The following is a 23,820-nucleotide window of genomic DNA, read 5'->3' as shown; positions in this document are numbered from 1 at the left end:
GCTTTATTACAAAGAAATATCGCTTGTATTAACAAAACTACATATTTTGATACACAGGCTATCTGGCTTTTTGAGAAAAAAATGTTCATGCCAGATATAAGTTTTCTTTCTCTTTGTATCCGTGCAGCTGAAACAAAGCGATACATTTTCAGCTGACCTTTTAAGAGACCTGCTTTAAGCCAACAGATGCTCTTGGCTGTTCTCACACACAGTCTGCCGCGGCAGGCAACACAATGGTATTCATAGGAACTGATCAAGATGACGGCAGAATGACACTGACATGCTTGTTGAAGAGCCAAGAGGGGATAGCACTCCTCGCACTCTCCCTTGTGTCATGTAACAACCACTTAAGTAGATGCATAGATTCCTCTGTGCCGTGTAAAGAGGCATGAAATGCAGATCAGTTGTAACAAAAAGGTATTTTCAATATTTAATGCTAACAAAGAGGCACGCTGAAAGGATGACTGGCACAAGTGATGAACACTGAATATTAACTTTTACAATACACTTGGTCTTTGGATTGAGTTGTTGTGGTTCTGTCTATTTTTACGGTCCCACTGGTGGGTGTCAGAGCGTCATTTTTTGGGGGGGTAATTTACAAAGCTAGTAATTTATTTATTTATTTTTAAATCTGCTTATGAACACAGACGTCAAATCAAAATGCATCATTTCAATGACCCATTAAATTTAAATATCACCACTCCAAACACAGACTAACATGTTTCACCAGTAAACTGGTTAAATTTCCTCGGCTGCAGTGACACTAAAATGGCTTGGTTTTTGAAAAAGTGATGTAGGAGACAATCCCGCACCAGTAAAAAGCTCCAAAGTGTGTGGTGAGGAAATATGACCCAGAGTAAATTAACTTTGGATTCTTAATGGCAGGCAGTGATGCTGAGCCAAAAGCACAGCGTGTTGAATGTGGTGAAATCCTGTCAAATGAAGTGCTAAAACCATCAACGCTCCGGAGACATTTGAACACAAAGCACCTGGGATGTGTTGGAGGAAGCCAAAAGAATATTTCCCAAGGAAAAGCGACAAGTTTCAAGTGCAACAGAGTCATCACAATATTACCAACTCAGTTAAAAGCCACTGTGAATGATAGCTATATGGTCGCTGCACGTGGAGCTCGTAGCAAGAAACCCTTTACAACCCCTAAAAGAAACCATACAAACACTGAATCACAAAATTTCCTCAAAGAATATGATTATACTGCAAATAAGTTTCATTCTTGACATCGTGCAAACAACCCAACACAGAGACAAAGCTATTTCTAAGCCCCATTACGCAAATAGGCACAGCAGGTTTGGTAGAATTAACTAAACACAATGCACACTATTATTTTGGTATTAGAGGTTAAGAGAGTCGAGCACCAACAATAACCGTATAAAAAACTTGACAGAGCCGTGACGTAGGTGGGTCTCTGAAGTGCTGTTCGTACGCTGGCCGTACTGCTTCTTCTGCCTCACTGCTAATCTAAATATCTGCAAAGACGTACATCATCGGCGGACCTGACCTGCGCTTCCGCATTGACTTCGTTTCGCAGCACCGGAGGTTGCCACCTGGCTGCCAACGAGGTTTCGTAGCAGCACAGATAGCAACAGTCGGACAGTCACAGCTACCTTAAGTATAAAAAGCTGTGATAAGATGTTGAGAGACTTTGGTAACATAAAGCCTTGTGTCTGGACATGCAGTAGATGAAACAGCCCTAATCTGTGCCAGGCTAATGTTACTTATGTCCAGCACAGACAGGCAGATAATGTAACGTATCCTGTTAACAAAACTGTAAGTCTGTGCTGTCCACGACGGGAAATCCCACAAATTAAGTTAATCACCTGAAGCATCACAATCTAATACTGCAAGCGTTTGCACTCTTCACCAGTAATTAGATCCATCCCCAGGAGCAAGAAGCTCTCAGAGGAACACCCCCCACAGCAAGCCCCATAACATTACCATGTGTTTCTTTGCTGCATTGGTCCTTATTTAGATTCTGAGACCACCTTGCCGTTTCTCACATCAATTTCGAACAAATCCTGACTAAGCAATTCCTATCAGATCCCGATCAGCGGGCCGCCACTTCCATCATAGACTGTCGCAGCACCAACACAGTTGCTGTTAGAATTAAAAGCAGTCCAATCCAATTTCAGTTCAGACCAGAGCCTACAATCTATGCTTTTATGAGTTAATTGTGTAATTATTGGCTGCTTTAATAAATAATAAAGACCATTCTGTACTGAGGCTTATTTATATCAATTATAGTTAATTATCTTGTTAATTCATTTAAACTCTGACTGTGATCTGATGTGAACCACAAAACACTGTGTGTCTAACCAAGGGCCCCCCCCCCCCTTTGGTCATCCTTATATCTGAAATATTTCCTGGACAGATTCTCTATTTATCCATATGGCCATGTACGTGAAAACACACCACTCACACATCAACCTACACACACCTGTCACTTTTTAAAGTGAAACACACAAAGTTAAAGGTCAGCGCCGGCTCAAGGTTGTCTCTCTCACGCGAGAGCCCTTTCAAGTGGACACACACACCCACGCGGAGACCAAGACATGACATTACAACAAGCAGGCTTGGGTAGGCTATGAAAAGATCAATGAGTAATTTAACCCCTAACATCATATTTCCCCTGGCAGTAATGTATACAGAAAGGCGTGCACGTGCACGTCATGTGTGTGTCTATCCACGTGTGTGCATCCACCTTCAATCCGCGTATGCCCTATATGCTGAGAGGTGGCTATTTCAGCAGTGCGATGTGATGTGTGGGAGTATTATCAGAGCTGTAGGTATGACAGACACACAGCCTTAGAGCTGACTTTCTGGAATTGCATTTTGTTGGCCGTCTCCAATATGAGACCTGTCACCTCGCTCCCTCCAGGCCATGCAAACTGTGATTGAGGCATTTCTGTGAGCTGTCACTATCAAGGGTGCATGCTTGTGAGGGGTTTTGTGTTTCTGTCTGTCTCCTTGTGGGCGATGGGGTAATAGGCTAGTTTTCAGGCCGATGAGGAGTTTCACACAATTTACATTCTCTTTTTCTCTCTTTCTTCAATCCTCTTGCTGTCACTTTCTTCTTCTCTCCTTTCATTTCATCCTGTTTTTTTTTCTCTCACTATGTCCGTCCTCACTCGTCCCCTCCTTCCATCCTTCTCTTACCTCACCTCCGGTGCCCACCTCCTCCCCTCTACCTGCCAACACTGTCATAGCTTGGGGAGCCCTTCAGTGTATTACAGACCTCTCACCACTAGTTCTCTTTATGGCACTTTCTCTTTTTAAATTCAATCAGGCTTCAATGGAGCCCCCTGAACCATTTCAATTTACTACCTGGACGCCACAGGATGGAAAGTCCTACGCTAACATAAAGGCCTAGATGGAATGGATGGCTGAGAGAGAGAGAGAGAGAGGGGGATGGAGGAAAGGTTTGGTAAGGCTGGGAGGGGATGTATTGAAACGGTGCCACGGAGAGATAACAGCAATGGAGTGGTAAAAATAGAGAGAGGCTGGGGAATTAGGGGAAAGAGGGTGAGAGAGAAAGATGAGAGAGGGAAGAGGCTGAAGCGTTACCGAGGATAAGAGAGCAGAAATGACAGCAGGGGAGAGAAAAGGGAGTAAAACGAAGGGTGGGAGATAGAGAGGAGGAGATACGGGCATACAGTAAGGAGAAGAAGTGATAAATATAAAGTGTTTTTTTTTTTTTAATCAGGGCAGACTGACGGCTCATCTACTGTAACAACCTGTTTGGAGGATTCATTTGATCTATGATACTATAAAGTGCTGGTATGTGTTGGCTCGGAGGTATGAAGAAAATACATTATAACACACACTTAGCTGAATGGGAATGTGAGATTAAACTATATATGTAACTCGGCAGAAGGAGCATAACATTCCTTCACCTGTGGCCATTGTGTTTTTGAGCAAATATCAAAACCATTGCCATTTCCACACAACAATCCTTATGACCTCAACTCGCTTGCTTTCTTCAGGGCAACTTTCCTTTCACTCTCCCTTCTGGGCCAAAATAGAGCCCTCATGTCCATCTTCGCTGCCAGCGCTTTGTGTGTTTGTGTGTGCAGGTTAAGTGTTTTTCTCGGTAGTTTTTCAGGCGAATTGAAAAGTGCTTTTGCACTTGGCTCTCCCAGGGATAGTTGCCATTTCAGTCTTGCTGAGTCATTCACTGAACCATAAGTGTCCTTCAGTGGCTCAAAAAAAAAAAAAAAACTATATTATCACCACGACCCGTTTAGAAAAACCAAAACACGTGTGTTTATCATTTAATCATTTTGACTCATGCTTCATCCGTCGCTCTCGTGCTATTTCTCTAATTTACTACTTAAAAAGTTAGACGTGTGATAACTTTTCCAAAGTCAAGAAATACGAACCAAGGCCAGGAAAACTCAGGTTGTTGTTGTTGTGTTATGAGCTTTACACTACAACACTTTTTTTTTTTTGTATTATTTCCATTCTCTCTGACTCTGTGTTAAGGCCGTTAAATCACTGTGTACTGTAGATAGTGCATCTCCTCCTTAATCCTTTGACCTGAAGTATTTCAGCTTTTTTTAAAAGTAAGAAGTGACTCAGAGAGAAATGTTAGGCATTGAAAAGTTTCTCACAGAGGGTCAGCTTGATACCTTTCAGGATGCCCAGGCTTAGAGAGAAAATGCATGTTAAGCTTAACACCACCTGGATACTGTTTGAGTTAAAGCAGGAGTCACTTTATGTTTTAATAAATGTTAGTTCCTCTATTCTACTCTATCAGTCTTGTTTTTTACTTCCTGGCTTACTTTAATAAAGCAATCTCCTTCCCCCTGTTTCTGTAAATGTCACCTGTGGGAGGCCACATAATGCTCCCCTTATTAATCAGACTCGTTTTATAAGGAGGAGATGAACACTTAAATACTTAAGCAGTACAATCAGACCAGATAGAGTATTTCTCTGCACCTGCCTGCCTGACTAGAGAAAAGTGTGTGTGTGTTTATGTGTCTGAACGAAGCAATTCGTTCCTGTAATTATAAAATAGGCGTATGAGGGAGCCATACACACACACACAGACACACACACATATGCACACCATGGGGCCAGCGATGAACACTGCCGTCACCTGCCTCGCTGTCTGTATTGACTGACAGCGTACAATGTGCACAAAAGAAGAAATTTAGACCCCGTAGTAGCCTCCCATTGTGATACAGAGGCATCTTTGCCACTTTGTGGTCTTAATGGCTCAAAGTGGCTTGTGAGCGAGTTGAACCACGTTTCCATTCACTTTTAATGGCAGCGCTAACTGATGCCTCCCACAGCTCTATAGCCGTGGGAGGTTCAAGGGAAAAAAATGCATCAGTTAGCACTGCCATTAAAAGTGAATGGAAACATGGTCAATGTTCCACCAGGGAGGTTTACACAAAACGTAATTTTAAATAGCAATAACAAGCATTCATTCCATGCTTTCAGTGCTTCAGCTTTTAAAATGTTGCGACTGTTAGTGGTTGGGCCGGACTGTTTTTTTAACAACTAATGAAGAGCAGATGGATCTAAAAGTCTTAACTTAACAACGTATCACATTAAGACAAATTAGGACTTCATATTAAGCAGCGTATAATTGTCTCCACTGCTTGATGCAGCTATTCCTTTGTGCCACAATAACTGATCTCCACCACCCAATACAGACTCATTAGTAAAGCTGTGGGCCTGTCTCTATCCCAGAAAATCATAGTATTTACCATTCAGTTGACAGCGGAGACAGCCCATTATATAAAATTCATACTTCAGCGACAAAGCTTCAGAAATAAAAAAGGATTTGGTCCACTGGAAATTTGAAAGCTGTTGTGAATGGGAATGAACCAGCAGTGGACAGGTTTTGTACCCCTGCTGTTATGATTTCCTTGCCTTAGGCAACGCGCCAGGGAAGGTGTGTGTCTTTTGAAACCAAGTTTTAGTGGAGTGGGAGGTTTTTTCAGTTCATACCCACCACACACACAACTGTCGATCTAATAATTAAAACATGGGCTGCAGACAATGATTCAGCAGCAGACCATAATTCACCGGTTTGCTATTATTATTGAGCACGCCAACTAAACTAGAATTTCTTCACATAATAATGCATTGCCTCAGCTTCACTGAACTGACTGCATGCTTGATTTTTTTACATTACTTCTGGACTTAAGTTGACACAAATACTATAAATGCTCCCAGAGTAGCAGAGAAAAAAAATCCATGGTGAGAATTCCAGCAAGAAACACCAAACTAGTGATGGCTGAAGGCTTTCCGTGGCAGTTTTAGGATCAAATTATAGAGGCTGCATCTATCTTAGCTCATCATACATTGTGTCTGTACTGTATTTACTCAATATACCTTGACTACATTACTCTCGGAGAAAAGACTAATGAGAGAGATAGTCCTGGGTGGAATTAGAGAGAGATAAAGAGATGGAGGGTGGCGAGCAAGCTGTAAGAAGATGGAGGAGTGGGCCAGTAGCAGCGGTAAGGTGGTGATTTGTCTTTGAGGCTCTGTGGTGTTGGTGTTGGCAGCGTCAGCTAAACAAGGCCATCTCATTTCCTGTTGTCTGCAGGAAGCAGCTGTCTGCTGCCGCTACTGCTGCTGCTGCTACTCAGAGCCCCTGGTCATCAATCTCCCCCGTTTTAATTGGTCTGCACCACACTGCGACGGGCCAGCACACACACACACACACACACACAGACAGAAATAGGTGCAGAGACATAAGTGTGCATGCAAGCAATACATGTGCGCACACACTGAATGAACATCTGTAGCAAATATAGAGATATACACCTGCTTACCTCTGCGTCACACGCAGATAACCACTAATGAACATCAACGTCTCCAACGTTTCTGCTTACAACACATGCTGAACCTACAAGTCGACTTAATGGTTCTAATATCCCAAGAGAATAGACGCTTACAGCCTCCTTGATCATGTCTTCATGTCTGGTTTGATGGATTCTATCCGTTTCTGTAATACTGCTGGTTTTTAAAAGTACAATCTTAAAATTAAGCTGTAATTAATTAATTCATCTGTAAACCTTACATTCATTTATGACTCCAGTTGTAATAGGACTTTTTTTTAGAGCAGATGCTTTGACTTCGACACAATAGGGGAAAAAAAAAGCTCCAGTGTGTTTTAATAACGTTAACGCAGGCTCCCAGTAAGCCATGACAGTTCGTGTGACAACGAGCCAGCATTGCACAATGCCAGCACCCCTGAAAGAAACGGCTAAATGAAATTTAACCATCAGTATTGTGCTGCAGTATTGTTAACACCTGTGATTTCCCTGCTGTGACATGTCCAAATTTCTTCTGTGAAAGTGGTCTTAATCACAAGCGTGAGCCTGTTCTCCAGGTCGGTAATTCATTCATCAAGTCCAGAAAATGTCACGTGATGGCATCGTCTAAGTTTCAGTGCTTAATAGTTTCTTTCAATGTGGGTTGAGTCATACTGCAGAATCAGGTCTTCAGATATAAACACCACCATAATCGTTTCCCATTTATCATAACCTGAAATTAAGATTCAACAAACAGTCTACAGTATGACTGTCCCCACCTTTAATGAGGAAGACAGTCGCTGTATCTTTGTGTATAGATGACCCAATGTTTCAAAAACATTGGAATAGCCAAACACAAATTGTCCTATAAGTGGGGACCAAGCAGATCCAGGAGTCCCTAAGGAGGATTCATATAGTCGACTAATAATTTTAGAAACAGCTTGCTGATATTTCATTTCTTGCCACATCTCACACTTTTATAAGGATTACCTTGCACAAAACAGTCTCAAAGTCTGAAGTCACAGCAGAGCTTTGGCATAAAAGCCTTCCATTAATCTATAAATATGTATTTTTCATTCAAATGTAAACCGCTGATCTTTCTTTTCCTTTATGTGTGGTGAGGTCAAGATGGGGAAAAAACAGGCAATAAATAACTGATGGATTACTTCACAGTGACAGTTCATTATGTGTGTGATCCATTGTGGCCCGCACAGAGTCTGTGTTAGGTTACAGGAGGATAGACCTCCGTTTTATATCCTATTAGCCTCACTCTCCCAAGGAAAGGTCCTGATTATGAAGCCTATTTATACTTGCTGCTGTAAGCATGTGGACCCACACACACACACATCATTTACATAATTCATCTTTGCACCTTCCCATTGCTCTCCTCTCTTTCTCTCTTTTGTTCTCTTAAACAAACACATGCTCATGCCCCCCTTACTCCTGCACACACACACACACACACACACACACACACACGCTCTCACACATGTGCAAACACACCGAAAGCCTTCAGCGTATGTGATGCAGCATCAGGGGCAAGGGCAGGGTATAAACAGCAGGGAGTCTGGCACAGGCGTAGGTGGTGTGTGGGAGGACCATATGCATTTCACCAGGCGCTGATGAAAACACACGCTCGTACGCTTAATCACACACACACAGTATAAGCCACATAAGGAAAGAACAAAACAACCAATATATTCACCCATCTCTTTCTTTCTGGCTTTGTCTTTGTCTTCCTCACTCACACTCTTACACACGCCCATACAGCAAATCCTGTACAGGTTTCAGATAGCACACACCAACTGGAATCTTAATTCTTCTTCTTCCTTTGTGATAAAAAAAAAGAAAAACTTCAGTCAACTGGTCTTTTCAGCCTGAGCTGGTGGAAAAAGCTGACACAGTGCCATCCAGTGGCGGAGGTGGTAATTGCTTGTTGACTTGGAGTATTTAACTGAAAAGTATATATACATATTTTAATACATTTTGTGCATAAAGTAGCCATTATTGACTGTATTTTCCCACATCCATCTTTCCTATTATTTAATGCAGTGCTTACAGCCATGTGCTTTGAAACCTCTTGAGTAGGTCTCTATATTCTCGAGTGTGACTTCATTAATTTAACACCACTGTAGAAATAGTAAGTAGCGTGTATTGGAGTGTGAAATATTCCCAGAGAATCAATATTGAATGTGCAGTTGGATAACAATTAAAAGCTGCCATTGTAGCATTTATTGTCTGATCCATTGGAAGGAAAGCTAATGTTGGTTGTGCCATAAAACCCATAAAGAGTCACCATCCATTAAAATCCCTTTTATGACTTTGAAGTCTTCCCGAAGTGACTGGGTGGTGCTGCGAGTTAGAATAATTGCATATAGATAAGTGGTTTCAAGTGTCACTGGATGCGGTGTTTTGACATGTGGCTGTACATTTTTATGTCGGGCTGTAAGTGTGTGTGCGTGTGCGTGACAAAGACAGACTGATTGGGTATGTGCTTGAGACTCAGGTACGCACACACACACACAAAACACACGTGCCTGCACTCCCTCCCTCCCCCCTCCCTCCTTCTCTCTTGCTTGGCAGAGTTTCAGTGTGTCCTGTCCTTGGTGTGTGACAGGTCTTTACAGAACAAGCCTTCCTCACTGGGCGACGAAATCAGAATTCACCATAGCTGATAGGTTCGTGCCTGGGGGGAATTCTGGGAGATTTAAAAATGCTGACTCTCTAATCGATCTTAGCACACTCTTATTCTGCTGTCTTTCTTAAATCTTTGTCTTTATCCCATTCCTCTTTCGGCATCATTACGCCGCTGCTGCAGATAGAGATGGATGATGGGATCCCAACCCTTTCCATTTAAAGAAGCATTTGTTACCTCAGGTTTAGTTCCCAGGGGGAAATGAATTTGGAGCTACTGGTATAAAACATCTTTGTACCTTTCTGTTCTCATTTGTTTTAGCTGTCTTAAAAAGTCAAACCTTGGCTTTCTCTGAATAATCAGAGAGCCATTAGGATGCAGTGGATTCACTCATTAGCCAAATCCCTACTGGTATAAATACATTATGCCATCCAGGAATGTTATTTCTTGACGCACATACACATAGGGCATGGCATCTACAATTATCCAGCTCCAGACCCAAGGCTCTGACATCTGTTTTCTAATGACAGATAATTACATGCTGTCAAGTGCAATCATCGACAGTTGCTGCTAAGAAACTGGATTTGGAGTGCGAATGGTGCAGCCATGTTGGTACCAGTGGAGGCAACGCCACCTGAGGGGAGCACGGGGATGCTCGGGCTCTGCCTCTGAATTTTAAATATGACTCAGGATGCGTAAGTGTGCCTGTGCATATGCATGTAGGAGACTGTGTGTGTGTGTGTGTGTGTGTGTGTGTGTGTGTGTGTGTGTGTGTGTGTGTGTGTGTGTGTGTGTGTTTGGCACCTGAGAGTAATAGTGAGTGGATGGACATGGGAAGGTGAAGCCAGTCTGGGCTCTTCTAGATAGACAAATTGATTTATTCTGTCTGCCTGGTCAATGCAGTTGTTGTGCCTCAAGAAATAACAATCTTCTGAGATCAATGTGTTAAACCTAACCTTAGCAACAGAGGGAATGGCACTGAGAAATCACATCAATCCTAACCACCATTTAAAAAAAAGAAAAAAATCTGTTATTTTGTAAAGGTTGTTTTTAGAAATGTGATTCTAAGTTTAATACTTGATCTGCTATAAAGTATCTCTCTCTCCAGAATGTGGTTAACTTCGATGAACTTGCTATATTAAACGTAAGCTGTCAGCTTTTGTCAGATCTATACTGCAAAGTTAAAGATACAAAAAGGGCAGAAACTTAAAATACTAAAACGATTAATGAACTATCAAAATATTTTCCAGATTAGACCAAAGCTCCTTTTGCGTCAAGCATCTGCTCTGCTTTAATGTCACTGAGCACTGATTATTAGCTGATTTTTTTTTTTATTATTATTGTTACTATGATCAGCAGCAGTCATAATTGTAATCAGTAGGCTAAATCAATTAGCACACTCGCTCTTGGTCTTCTTGGCCTTTTTAAAGATCTAATTCTAATTCACTTCTTGTAATTTACGCCTACTATTACAAGCTTTGCTGCATGCCAGTCTGTGCATAAATGTCTGCCATGGTATTTTTAGGCCAGTTGAAAATAGTGTGTGTGTGTGAGAGGGTAGATAAGCAGATTATTTAGGGTTATTAAGATTTCACACACAGGGGCGAGTCTACACTGTGTAGTTGCTGCTGTGTCTCTGCGGCACCTCCACCGCGTCTCCTTAGCGACTTGGCTGACACCTCGCCTGCGTACAGCTGCCATATGGTTGACTGGTGTGTTTTGTTGTCACCTGGCAATGAAACTTACATTGTTAATGTCACATCGAGTCCAATTATAACAGCCTCATAAGCTGAAGCGGACACAATTACTGAATTCTTTCTGGGTTGAAAGGATAGAAAGCATCCTTTGAATGAGTAATGTTTTTTTTCAAAACGAGTGATGGCTATTTAAAGAAGCATGCGTGCAATATATGTATTTCTCCACCATTAAATTGGCTTTTATGTTGTATAGTATGCCTGTGAAGTGAGAAAGACAGATTTAATTGTACATCATCTATTCGAGTCACAATAACAGCGCTTGAAGGAATGTTACCTGCATTCATAAAACAGTCTTACATTGACTTTAAACATGTTAGAATTATGCTTTTTAGCTCTAATACAGAGGAAACTACAGCCAGACATGTTGAGAAGCCGAGTCTTTTTTTTCTGATGCGGCTCATGATAGCTGGTGAAATGATGTCAATTTAGAAGATTGTGAAGTCAAGCTCAGTTGTAGCCCTGAGACATCAGATGAGGCGAGCTGTCATTTTTGGGTGAGAGGTCAGACTGTCTCGCTATGTTTTCGTGTAGGAGTTTTGGCTCAGACTACAGGCTTCTGCAAATGGCCTTGTACTGCCTGCAAAGATAGCGGCTTCTCTGAGTTTTTTAGTGGCTTGTGTTTCATTTGCAGTTAAAACAAGTCGATGGCTTTTGAATGTTTGCGTGTGTGCATTTTATCACTTGTTCGATGTCATTTGTCATCACCACCATCATCTTCACCAGAAGCTGTTATTCTCTATGCTGTATGTCATGCCACGAGCGAGGTAGATATTTGGGAGATGCAGCTGTAATGATGATGAGCTGAGAGAGATTTTCTTTCAGGATCCATTTGGAAACCTTTAAGCGCCGCTGTGCACCATGTTATTAATCCATTTGCATTTTAACCAGCCTCACAGCACTATACTCCAAACTATTTCTCTGAATCATCTCACAAAACATTTCTGTTTAATGCATGTTGTCTTGCTATCTAAAGTTCTGTTCTTAAAATGTACTTACATGAGCTTTTAGGGTTCACACAGTGGGCCCCAACAGTGCTTATAGCCCAGTTACTTTGGCAAAATTCCCTTGCACCACCCATGGGCTCCGTATTGCCGTGAAGGGGCCCACGGCTCGGCTCCAGATGGCCGTCTGGATAGACAAAGCCGTTTTACTGCCTTATCCCTGCTACATTACTCAAGCGTTATCACCCCTGCCTACAAAAATCCATCTGTGCTCACACGCTAACTTGAAGATCCATCATCTTGACACTTGTATTGAAACAATGACAATAATGACAGCGCGAGATGGATCTCAGAACAACACGATGCACGTTTAAACTGGCAACTTTTGTCCTAAGATCGATTCTTGGAAATGAAGTTGTCAGCAGAAATTGTATTTTTCCTTTTTTTTTTTTTTTTTTGTAAAGGAGGACCGTATAAGTTGTGTTCTCTACATATTTATACAGAGAAGCTGTATATCTGGCTCCCATTGTTTTGCAAGCTTGACGTTTTTAATGAGGCCACAGAAGAGTTTCTCCTACTTAACTTTCTGTTGTGGTAGAGTTTCAGTGGGGATCAATGAAGGATTTAGAATAGGTTTAGGTTCCTCGCTCAATCTGTCTCTCTCTTGCTCATTCTGACACATGGATGCACGTACACGCACACACACACACCTGCCTCAGCACTTGTTGACTAATTGGGTACAGATGCTGAGTAGTGTAATCTTACAGCTTGTGTGTTTGTCTGCATTTGTCTTAACGTGTGCCTGTGCATGCACGTGGACTGTATTTTCAGGCACGCTTAACTTCAGCTGATCAATCATCAGTCATCATGATCTATAGTTCCTGCATAGACTGTGTACATCTGGTTGTTTACTATGCTGCAACCTCTTGGTTCTGACTCTTATTGCACATTAGCACACACGCTGTTTCCAAGCAGTGGAGTTTTACTTGCGCTTTTTACAAATGGCTTTGTCCATCCAAATCACCATCTAGAGTTATCTTCACTCTGAATTTATTTTCATTGTCTGTCCTCAGTTGTTCATGATTTCCTTTCTTTGTACTCTCTTGTACTGTCTCTGGCTCTTCTGTAAGTTTAGGTCATATATATAACAGGTCCTGTAGGTCAAAAAATTCTTTTGTGAGGAGTTTGATTTATTTGTGCATTTATATGTGCTGAGCGCTTGAGAAGGCACTCGCTCTTGCATGGTTTGCCCTGTGGTGTGTGTGAGGCGAGGCCAGTGACCAATGATTCTCTGACAAACGAGGTGTGCATGTGCCTCCACCAAACTCATACATTACTGTCTGACCCTATCTGACCAACCAGACACCAGCTTTCTGGGGTGGAATCAGGGGGCATGCTCACTGGAGCCCTGATTGTTTTATATCAATAATACAATGAATGGTTTTTGTATTTGCTATACATTTTTACTATACTGTGGCTTAAAACACTTTAAACATTCCAACAAGACGAGACGGTCACTTCAAGTGAAAAACGAGAAGGGATTACGTCTCAGCCGGTGTTAACATGTGTGGCTGCATCGCTCGGTTGCTAACAACAAAAAACACACAGGAAATTACCCTTTCTTCCTTTTCACCTTAACCCCTAAGGGGATTGTGGGTAATGGAGTCCCTTACCGTAACATAAGCATTTTATATCCTTTAAATTATATTCTTTACAATGAACAGCCTTATTTAAACTGTATTTGCATTCTCACATTAATTATTAACTCATGAATAACTTTTAATTCATTAAATAAATCGCAACACACTACTCTCATATGCACTCATATCTGGGAGTTTCATAGTATAACTATAGCTTGTCTTGCACTGATGGCACTGAGCAGCTCCACTGGAGCGCTTTTAGGTTTACTACCACGTTAAAAGGCACACCGAGAGTCACAAAGCTTTCCAGAATGAGTTCCCATGGCAGATCTTACCCTCCCAGTCGATGTTGGACCCACTGATGCAAAGTTACTGTGTTGCTGGTCACAAGCCTGTGTCTCATTTCCCCTGTGATAACATTTCAAACATTTTGCTGGTATATTAGCCTCCCTTCATGGCTTGTGTTATACTGTTGCCACGTCCTAGCCATTCTAATTTTGGCTTGTTTTGATTCTTCTGTCCAGGTTCATTAATGAGATAGAGAAGAACATGGGGCAAGGCCAAGCCAAGCAGTGTCAGCTCCGAGCCTTCCTCACTTACTACATCAATGACCTCTTCCTCAACCAGGTAAGTCAAATGTCAAATTGATGCCTTTTATACTGTATGACAGAGTCACATAATATGCAGCACTCAAAGCAATGGTCCCAGGAAATAAGATTCTTTTATAAAAACCTCAGCTGGTAGAATGAAATAACAAGTCACAGTCTGGTCTTGTTACTTAATAGCTGGAACCTTTCATACCATATTCAATTTAAAAAAAACTCCACTAACATAACTCTCAAAGTCAGTTGGCCTAAATGTCGTACTGTACCCCTCAAGGATTTCTCAAAACTGAAAGAACCAAATAACACAATGACATAGTGCTGGGAATCATTGTACCACTTAACCTTCTCAACATTATCTCAATAGAATACCTGTTCTCAAAGAACTACACTTCAGTTTCGTAGGTCACCAACTAAATGGCAAAAGACAGATTGCTTCCTTTGTGTTGATACATATATACCTAACAGAACATTTCTGCATAAATTCAAACACTAGCTGTAGCTGCTTTCATTTTCAAGAAATATACAAACTTACTGATTGTAATTCTGCTTCATGCAGCCCTGAGGCTTAATCAAGAAATTTCAAATATTAAGTTGCCTAAACAGTGTGTTTTATAAAGGTTTGTTTTTTTACACAAAATATACTGCTTTGAATTACTTTTGTTTATACTAATAAGAACATCATCTTCACCTTCGGGAAATATTAAATCAAAACAAAGTAAAAATACATTGAAAAACAACAAAATACAGGCTAATTTATAAAGTTCTTCTTTATTCAAGCTACTTTACTCCATTAAATATGACCTGCCTGATGTAACTTTTGTCACTTAACCGTTAGGTGCGAACAGAGATAAACAAGGAAATTGAGGCAGTGAGCAAGGCAGCTGATCCTTTGAAGATCCTTGCCAGTGCTGATACCATGAAGGTCCTGGGCGTCCAGAGACCCCTGCTGCAGGTGAGGAACCAAACTGATCACATGCTTCAACAAGCCTCTTTTTATTATACAGTTCAAACTGTGCACAGTGGATGTGAATAACCTGGTGGTTCCTTTGGAGCCTATGGTGACACAAGCTCACACACACACATGCACACATTAGAGAAGCTTAAAACAGACTCTGTTTGTTGGTATATTGCACTGTTTCCCCTTTGTACCCCTGTTCAAGGAAGGTGTGAAGTTGGAGGAGAGCTCCCATGAGTACATTCACCTTGCAATTCACTGTGATCTCAGCTGGTTTACACACACGCACACACACACGCACACACGCACACACACACATCCGTGCACACAGACAGACACATACACTTTAACCATCTCTGTTTCGCTCTCAGATCATTATGCCCATCTTGCCACCTATCTCACAGGATCATAATTGCAGTTGAAAATGCTTGATCTCTGAGTTTATAGCCGTTTCTAACTGGTGGTCATACACACATACACACACACACACACACACGGACACTTGTATCAACCATTCTTTCTTTCCCAAGGCTATTTTGAGCAGAGAGCAAGTCTGATTACGATGGGTGATATAACCAGCGAAGTAGATGGATTTTGGCCATGACACACACACACACACCATGACTGTGTCACTGCATGACCACACTAGCAAAAAGGAATATAGCTTTGCTTTTCTAGACATGTTCTTAGTTTGGAGATGTCTTTATATGTGTCGAAACATGTGGATATGTGTTTTAAGTATGTAAAACACTGACTATTTCTTCATAATAATAGTCAGTTCATTCAAATCACTTAAAGTCTGTGTAAAGTGAGAATAAATATGTGTTCTGAGTTTGTCAGACCAAAGAGGAAAGTGTAACCACCCAGCCAAATTTGAATAATTAAAAACATAGACAAGTTTATGGAATTAGGTGTCAAAATCGGGTAAAAATAAGCAGTGTTCTCAGCTCCAGGACTGAGTGTCCACTGAATGTGCTGAAGCCACGGCCACTCATGGGAGCAGTCAAGTAGCCATTTTGAAGCGACTGAAATGTGTCAGATTAGTTCAGAAAATGACACGACTAACTTTGAAACAATGAATGAATGAATCTTTATCTCTCTGCTGGGGGTTAGGGGTATGCTCGGGGTGACCTCAGCGTGTCATCGAGCCACCCTTTAGGACCGCCCACAAAATCCTGGACTGAAAACTGCTGAAAAACTGTTTTAACCTCTAACTCCAAATTTCAGTAATATAGTCTTTTCACATATTTTCAGCAACTATTTTCCAGCATATTTAATGTATTTTTGAAAGAAATCTCAGAATTGCCTTTACACATACTTTGAAGAAACATCCCTTAGTTCTAGTGCTATTTTGCAAATTGCAGATTTTGGTTTTTGTGTCCTGATGTTTTGAGATTTCTGTGTCTGAAATTCGGCTGCCAACTAAACTACAACAGAGATTAATCAAATTCGATTTTTGCTCCCTCAAAATCACATTTGAAACATTTGTCCAGAGAAACAGTCCAAATGAAAACTGTTAAACTTAGCTATGAACTAAAAATGAACTGATACAGACTGCCTCATTAACTGCACCACATTTAACCACAGGCTCATCTTGCAGATTTTGGCAGCCTTTCTTATTCAAAACAGGCTCATGGCAGGTTGAAGATTACAGCAGTGCCAAAGTCGAAGATCCAGACAGTTGGCAAGATTTTTATATGTCTGCTCTGTCAGATATTCTGGATCTTTGGTAGCGTATGGCTCTCTATGTCGACAATGTTGTAAAAGTGTATGTTTCTCATGCACACGTATTCTTCTGACAGGTCTGTGTGTTATGTGTGTGCGTGCGTTTTTGTCCATGCAGTTGTCAAGGAAGTGTCCCAGTGAGGTAGTTTGTCTGTGCTGTGGGTGTTTGTGTAGCATTGCTTGGATATGTGTTTGTCAGTGTGTGTGTGTGTGTGTTGCTGTGTTGTGTGTTTGTTTCTGTCAGAGCCTTCCTGTCTGTGTGCCTGGTTCTCTCACAGGGAAGGAACAGCGGTGGCAGATCATTACAGAGAGAGAGAGACCGTGGGCGTTTGGAGTTCAGCGGGGTTTGTTTACGGCTCGGGCCCCTCCTTAACGAGGAGTGCAGCATCTTGCTAATTATGCTGCTGTGGCTAATGAGCCTTTCTGCTGATAGTGGGGAGTGCAATAAAACACGCCTTTTGTTTGGGCTTTTTGCCTTTTTAATTGGGCTAAATAAAAGAGCCTTCCGCTCTTCTTCCCCTGCCATTCACATTCGAGGGTCAGGATGGCATTTGTGTGTGTTTTTGGCGCATTTTCATGTGTGTATTTGTGTCCACGTGAGCCTGTTTTGTTACCTGTGTGTGTGTTTTCAGTCTTCAATTTGAGAGCCTTCCCACTGTTTTATTTGATGGTCTTCATCTGCAGTGTCAAAGTTATGAGAAAATACTCTTCCTCATTGTAGTTTTTATTCATTTAATTGTCATGAGAGCTTTTGATAAGGGGCTTTGACACCTTTTTATCCAGAAAGTATAAACTAAAATAGGTGTTTGAACTGAGTTTGCACAAAGTACTTTATGTTAGGAGCTTCCGGATGGCCAGTTAGTGAATCTGCTAACTCTGGAGCTGCAATGGATAATTAAAGATTATAGTGACAGTACTATATAATGGTTGCTAGAGTTCGCAGTAATGGAGCAGATGTGGTCGTGTGTGTGTGTGTGTCTGTGTGTGTGTCTTTGTGTCTACGTATCTATGCAGGAGTTTGAGTGCGAGCATATTCGCGTGCACACATTTTACTGTATGTGCTCCCTTTTTTTACGTGGCATGATACTTTCCGTGCCGCATGTTATCAGAAAGAGACACACACCGTTGGCATCAGAGCCGGTGTGGTTGACGAGAGGGAGAGAGAGCTCAATATTGCTACACCGCATTAAACACACTCTCTCATACACCTTGGCTAGAGCCGCATACGGGACACCATAGGGGAGCACATTTTATGGACGCATCTGCTCTCTGCAACCACTGAAGCACGTATTAATGTGCGCGATAGTTCGATTTGGAAGAAGACATTAGCGTTTAGCATGTGTGGTTTTCTATGTTCTGGAAAAGGGCTGAGGAGTTTTCGAGCCAAGCAGAAATGTAATAGCACGCATGCATATGCCAGTGCACACTGATATTTTTTAAGACCCGTGGATACAAAGTGAGCTGCAGCTGCATCACTCCATCACCGCTTTATATACACATATATTATTTTCTGACCCTCTGTTATATCTTATGGGATAGGTTTACCTCAGGCCTATTTTTGCCCCCCCCCCCTTGCAGCATGAAGAGAATATTTATGGATGTATTTCCATAGTATTAACTTTTGAGAGTGGACCCATATTATTAAATACATTTCAGATATATGAATTATTTGACCCTTTGTCAGCGATATCTCACCGGTGGAAATGGACAAAGTGACTTTGTGGAAAACACAGCACAGGAGTCAAGGTGAATATCACACCTTGGGTTTTACTTAAACAGCCCATAATAAGCAATACAAATGCAGTCTGGGCTTAGGTTAATAACTAATATTGATATGGGCAATGATTTGCCTATCACGAGGCACCAGCAGTGTCAAATACTGCATTTATATATCATGTACATATATTACATAATAATGATATGATTATGAGTCTGACACTGGCTATATATTGTCCACTAGGAGAATGAGATAAGGGCAGACCGGGACTGTATATAGTTCAGTGGAAAAGGTTAACGTCCATTCATGTGTCTGTGTGATAGCATAGCCTTGGCTGATAAGTCTCTGGAGGAGTAGTGCTGTTAAAGAATGGAGGCACAAATCTAAGTCTCTAAGTTTATATTTCTTTATGTCTTTGGCTTATTTGATATTTGGCCTTCTTGCTCGCTTGCTTGATGTCTTTGTTACTTTTCATCTGTCCTGACCATAGTTATTCCCTTTTTTTTTTTATTCTTGTTTTTCTCTCCCTTTCTTTCATAGCCTCCAACACATATAACCATACGCGTTGTTAGCCCTAGCAGCGCCTTGGTATCTGTCCAGCTTTGGTGTTGCCACTGATTGATTCATTTAATTAGAGTTAGATCACGGGAAAACGGTCGAGGGGGAGAGAGAGAGAAAGATGGGGAACAGAATAGAAGAAGAAGGTAGGATAGGGAGGTTATGGTCACTCTGTTGGATAGCTCTGGAGATTGGCTCCATTAATCTTGGTAGACGCCCCCCAATCCCTCCCCTCCTCCCGCCATGTCCCCTTTACATGCTCACTTTGTGACACACTAACATACAAGCATACGCACAATGTGCGTACAGCTTCACCGAAGTACAACGAGGCAAACCTACCAAAACAACAAACAGGCAACCGCATTTCTCTGCCCGGAAGACAGTGGTGTCGAGCCACCTGCATGCCCACTTACGCATTGTGCGCTAGGTGTTTGTGAGAGAGTCCATGAGTGCAGATGAATTGTTTGTTTTCTGCTCGTTCGCTTCATCAGCCAAGACCACACCAGAGCCATAATTACATTACACATTGGTCCTCTCTTTCCAGCTAAGTATCATTCAGCTTTGTCCCCTGTGTCTCCAAACAATAGCCACTAACTACTCCTTTTGTATCTGCGTGCGTGTGTTTGTGCAGTAAGTGTCCCTGCATTTGTTATTCATTCACAACGTGCATGTATTTGCCTTGTTTTGGAGGGCTGTTTGTATGCACACACAACTTGTTCTGGAGCCAGATAAAGACTGATTTCATTCACTCACTGTCAGCTGCCTGAACACTCAGTGTATTGCAGATATGTTCGGGCTGCCAATGGCCTGCTAATGATGCTGACCTTTTTAAATTTCATATTCACATGTAGCTTTGTGAGAGAGGAGGGTAAAACGGGCATACACACACATGCACGTGTTTCTTGCGCATGCATTCGCACACAGTAACTGTAATGACACTGACCTTTTTATTTCTGATGATGTGTGTAGGCAATGTTTATTTGTAAGGGACTGATCGCTTCCTGTTGATTGGCTCCCTGCTGCCCACAAACACCCCCATCACACACGCACACCCACTCACATACACACACAATGGAGATTAGTGCATGGAGGGGAGGGGGCTTCTCTTTATTAATGAGGCTCTCACGATCCCTGCTACCATCAACAGAGACAGCAATCACAACACAATACACCTTTTAGCTGCTTCGGCCGTGTCCTGTGATTGGGACCCAAGTGGGAGTGGGAGGGAGGAGGAATTAGGGTGGTTTGTATACACACATGTGCCACCCCCACACTGGGAGAAGCACACCACAAACATTACGGGAAACAAAACCAAAATCCATTCCCAGGTTTATTAGTAAAAAGGAAATCTCAGCGAAACTGCACAACACCAATTTTAATTCTGCCAAAATAGCCAGTTCACAGCAAAATAAATAATCCAAACGCTTTTCCATTTAGTCCAAATAGTTCCTGGAGACCTATACTACATTATCTGTTATGAAATGGATTGTGTCTAAGCATCCAGTTGACAATCTTACAGCTGTAAGGAGTTATCAAGGAGTGAGGCACCTCAATAAAAAATATATACCACTCTTACTCACAGCAATTTTGGCTGCACTGCAAAATGAGTCCCTCCAATCTCCTTTTTGTCCAAGTTGTAATCACTGAGACAACACAGCGGTTTCCAAAGATTATTTGATTTTTACGTTCTCAGCTCGGCCTTATTTGAACTTAGATGATGTAACGGTATCTCAAACCGGTCAGATTCACTCTCATGCTCTTTATAAGGTCAAGAAGAGGTAATGGGATGAAAGAAAAAGTTCCCTGGCTTCATTGCTTTCCTCTCTTCGTTCCTCTGTCTTTGAGGAAAGTCACCAATCCTCCAACTCTTTTAAATATGTTTTTTTGATATTTGAGTCATCATTACCTTGATTGATACACAGAGGTTGGCTGAGCCTACATGATTTTTTAAAACACTGTGCAGTTACAATGGCACCAAAACAGTTCATGTGCTGTCATATTGACTTTAAATTGTATTCAGTGAAATTCAGAGGCTGTTGTAGTCATACCGTTGTCACATTATGTCCGATCACATAAGGAATTTCATTAGAATTTAGATTAAACCCAGTATTTGTGCTTTTACAGTATGTCATCTTTTGTGGCCTTCCCTGTTTAATATACTTCCCTTATATATATCATATACTTCCATATTTGTATTAGAATAATAACCCTACATACTACACTGCATGTCACACACTATAATATGTAATATTCTTTTTTTTGATAAGCTATTTGCTCTCGTACAGTCATGCAGAAGTAGTTATTTTTACTGACTAAATTGACTCAAATCCTGATAAATTCCAAGTTTTTCAAACCTAGCTCACCTCAAAGACTTATTTCTGTTCTGCCTCCTTTCTCACAGCTCAAGGTGTAACAATCCCCACCACCCACCCACCTTCGCCTTGTTATCTCACACCAAACACATATACTCCTGAGGCTCGCGCCCAGCTGCCCTGAGCCCCCAACCTGCCTCTGCCATGAAAATGTTCCTTTCTCACAAATGTGACACAGCTGGGCTTTGTTTATGCTGTTTATATATTTATATCAATATAATAGTTATATATTATCCATAATATATGTATGTGTGTGTGTGCATGCCTAGTGAAAGAGAGAGCATTTAAATGATGCCAACTACTGCCTGGGGTAGTACAGGTTCACACCATGCAGCGCTACCACTGACAGAGTCTCTGTGTGTAACGAGACATAATCTTTGCCTTTGGAGTGAGTGAGTTAGGGAGAGAAGTTGAAATGTCAGCTCTACCACAAACATGCCCTTTGGTCTGAAGGAAAGAAGGTTTCTGATAAAAGTTACAGCTTGAATTTTTTAGAAGCAAGTCAAGGCTCTGAATTTGCAAATGACAATCTTTGTATTTCTGTGAGCAGACACATAGTTGTGTGTGTGTGTGTGTTGGGTACATGAGTCTGTGTGTAGGTTATACAGTGGTTTCATATCAGGAACATACAGAATGCATTAAACTACATTATAATTTCTCTTTTACTGACTTTTATATGCTCACACAAACCAGTGCCAGCCTAATGCAGCTCTTGTTATCAATAATTCAGAATAACTGATAACAATAAGTGATAAATAATCATATAAAATGCTAGGGCATCCATCACCCATTCACCAGAAGGCAATGCTGGTTGTAAAAACGCCAAGAGGATCATGGAGTAATTAGTAAAATTGGCTTTCGGGTTACTATGTGGAATAGAATGGCAAATCTGAACTCTTGGGTGATTCCTAGGATTAGCATATGCACAAGCTCCATATTTCACCCTGCATTCGCGTTTTTTGTGTGGGTGTAAATAGGGGTGGTGGGGGGGGCTGTGTAATATGGAAGCCCATCTGTAATCAGCCAAGTGTGATATTGCTCCTCATCTCTCAATTAGAACACTTACAAACATTGCATTAAGCTTTGGATTAGAAGTGATGGTGGTGGAGGTGAAAGAGAAGACGTGTTATTTTAATAACTCAATTTAGTCCCGTGTCTATTTATTTCATAGTGACAAGCCGTGTCTTGACATCGCAGCTAAAAATCTGTGTGTACATCAGTATTTGCTTCTCTTTGTCTAACTTTCTTCCAAAATTAATCATTTAATGATAGCGAGCTTTAATGACATCAAGGATTCTATTTGCATACCTCAGGTTTTACCCCCCCAAAAAAAACATGATTAAAATGAAGGATTTGTTATGCAAATACATATGCAGGTTATAAAATACTGCAGTGCACCAGAGCGATGATTACTTGCACTTGATTAGAGGTGACAGCTCTTGATTGGTGACTTCCAGGTCATATAGAAAGAACTTAGGTGTGTTTGTGTGTGAGAAGGTAAATCTGAGATAAACGGTATATTTAAATTTTCACATTTCAAGTCTTGAAAGCCGTAAATTCAGTTCTTTCAAGAAAGAGAAGTTTTGCAGATTCATTTAAATTTTTTGAACAGGTCTGAGCTTTTTATTTTCATTATATATTATACACACTTCAGCAGACAAAGGCACGCTGCCTAGTTGTCAAAGCTAAACAAACTTGAATACAAACCCACTCACACACACACACACACACACACACACACACACACACACATACAAAGAAGCATGTGTTGCGGTTGGGCAGTCGCAAGCATGAGGGCCATCCGGTGTGTGTCAGGGGAGTCTTCGAAGTGTGGCTATACTCTGACGTTGATGAATGATCTGTCAAGACAATGTCCCACTCATGCTCAGCTCCCCCTCTACCCAGGAGAGGGACAGCCTGTGTGTGTGTGTGAGTGTGTGTGTGTGTGAGTGAGAGTGAGTGGGAAGGGGGGCAGACAGGGGTTATCTTTGCATGTGTTCTTGTTTGCGTGGGTGTGCGCAGTTGCCGTATACACGCTGCTGAGTGTGTATTATTTTGGCAACCCTTGGTCACACATATGAATGGCATGGCGTAGACATTACACGAGTCAGTGGTTCGGGGTCAGGG

General features: G+C 41.5%; 1 protein-coding gene across 2 annotated transcripts in view; it reads left to right on the top strand.

Moving 5' to 3' along the window:
* Nucleotides 1-23,820, top strand: part of exoc4 (exocyst complex component 4) — a 103,942-nt gene that overhangs the window by 49,807 nt on the left and 30,315 nt on the right. For both annotated transcript variants that reach the window (XM_027272084.1, XM_027272085.1), the window contains exons 12-13: nt 14,286-14,388; nt 15,202-15,318. In XM_027272084.1, coding sequence (XP_027127885.1) covers nt 14,286-14,388; nt 15,202-15,318 — 220 coding nt within the window. The remainder of the gene's footprint in view (nt 1-14,285; nt 14,389-15,201; nt 15,319-23,820) is intronic.

The sequence above is a fragment of the Larimichthys crocea genome, chromosome XX, assembly GCF_000972845.2.
Source record: "Larimichthys crocea isolate SSNF chromosome XX, L_crocea_2.0, whole genome shotgun sequence".
Classification (NCBI taxonomy): Eukaryota; Metazoa; Chordata; class Actinopteri; family Sciaenidae; genus Larimichthys; species Larimichthys crocea.
Note: the sequence above shows the minus strand (reverse complement) of the source record. Positions and strands in the feature narration are given on the sequence as shown.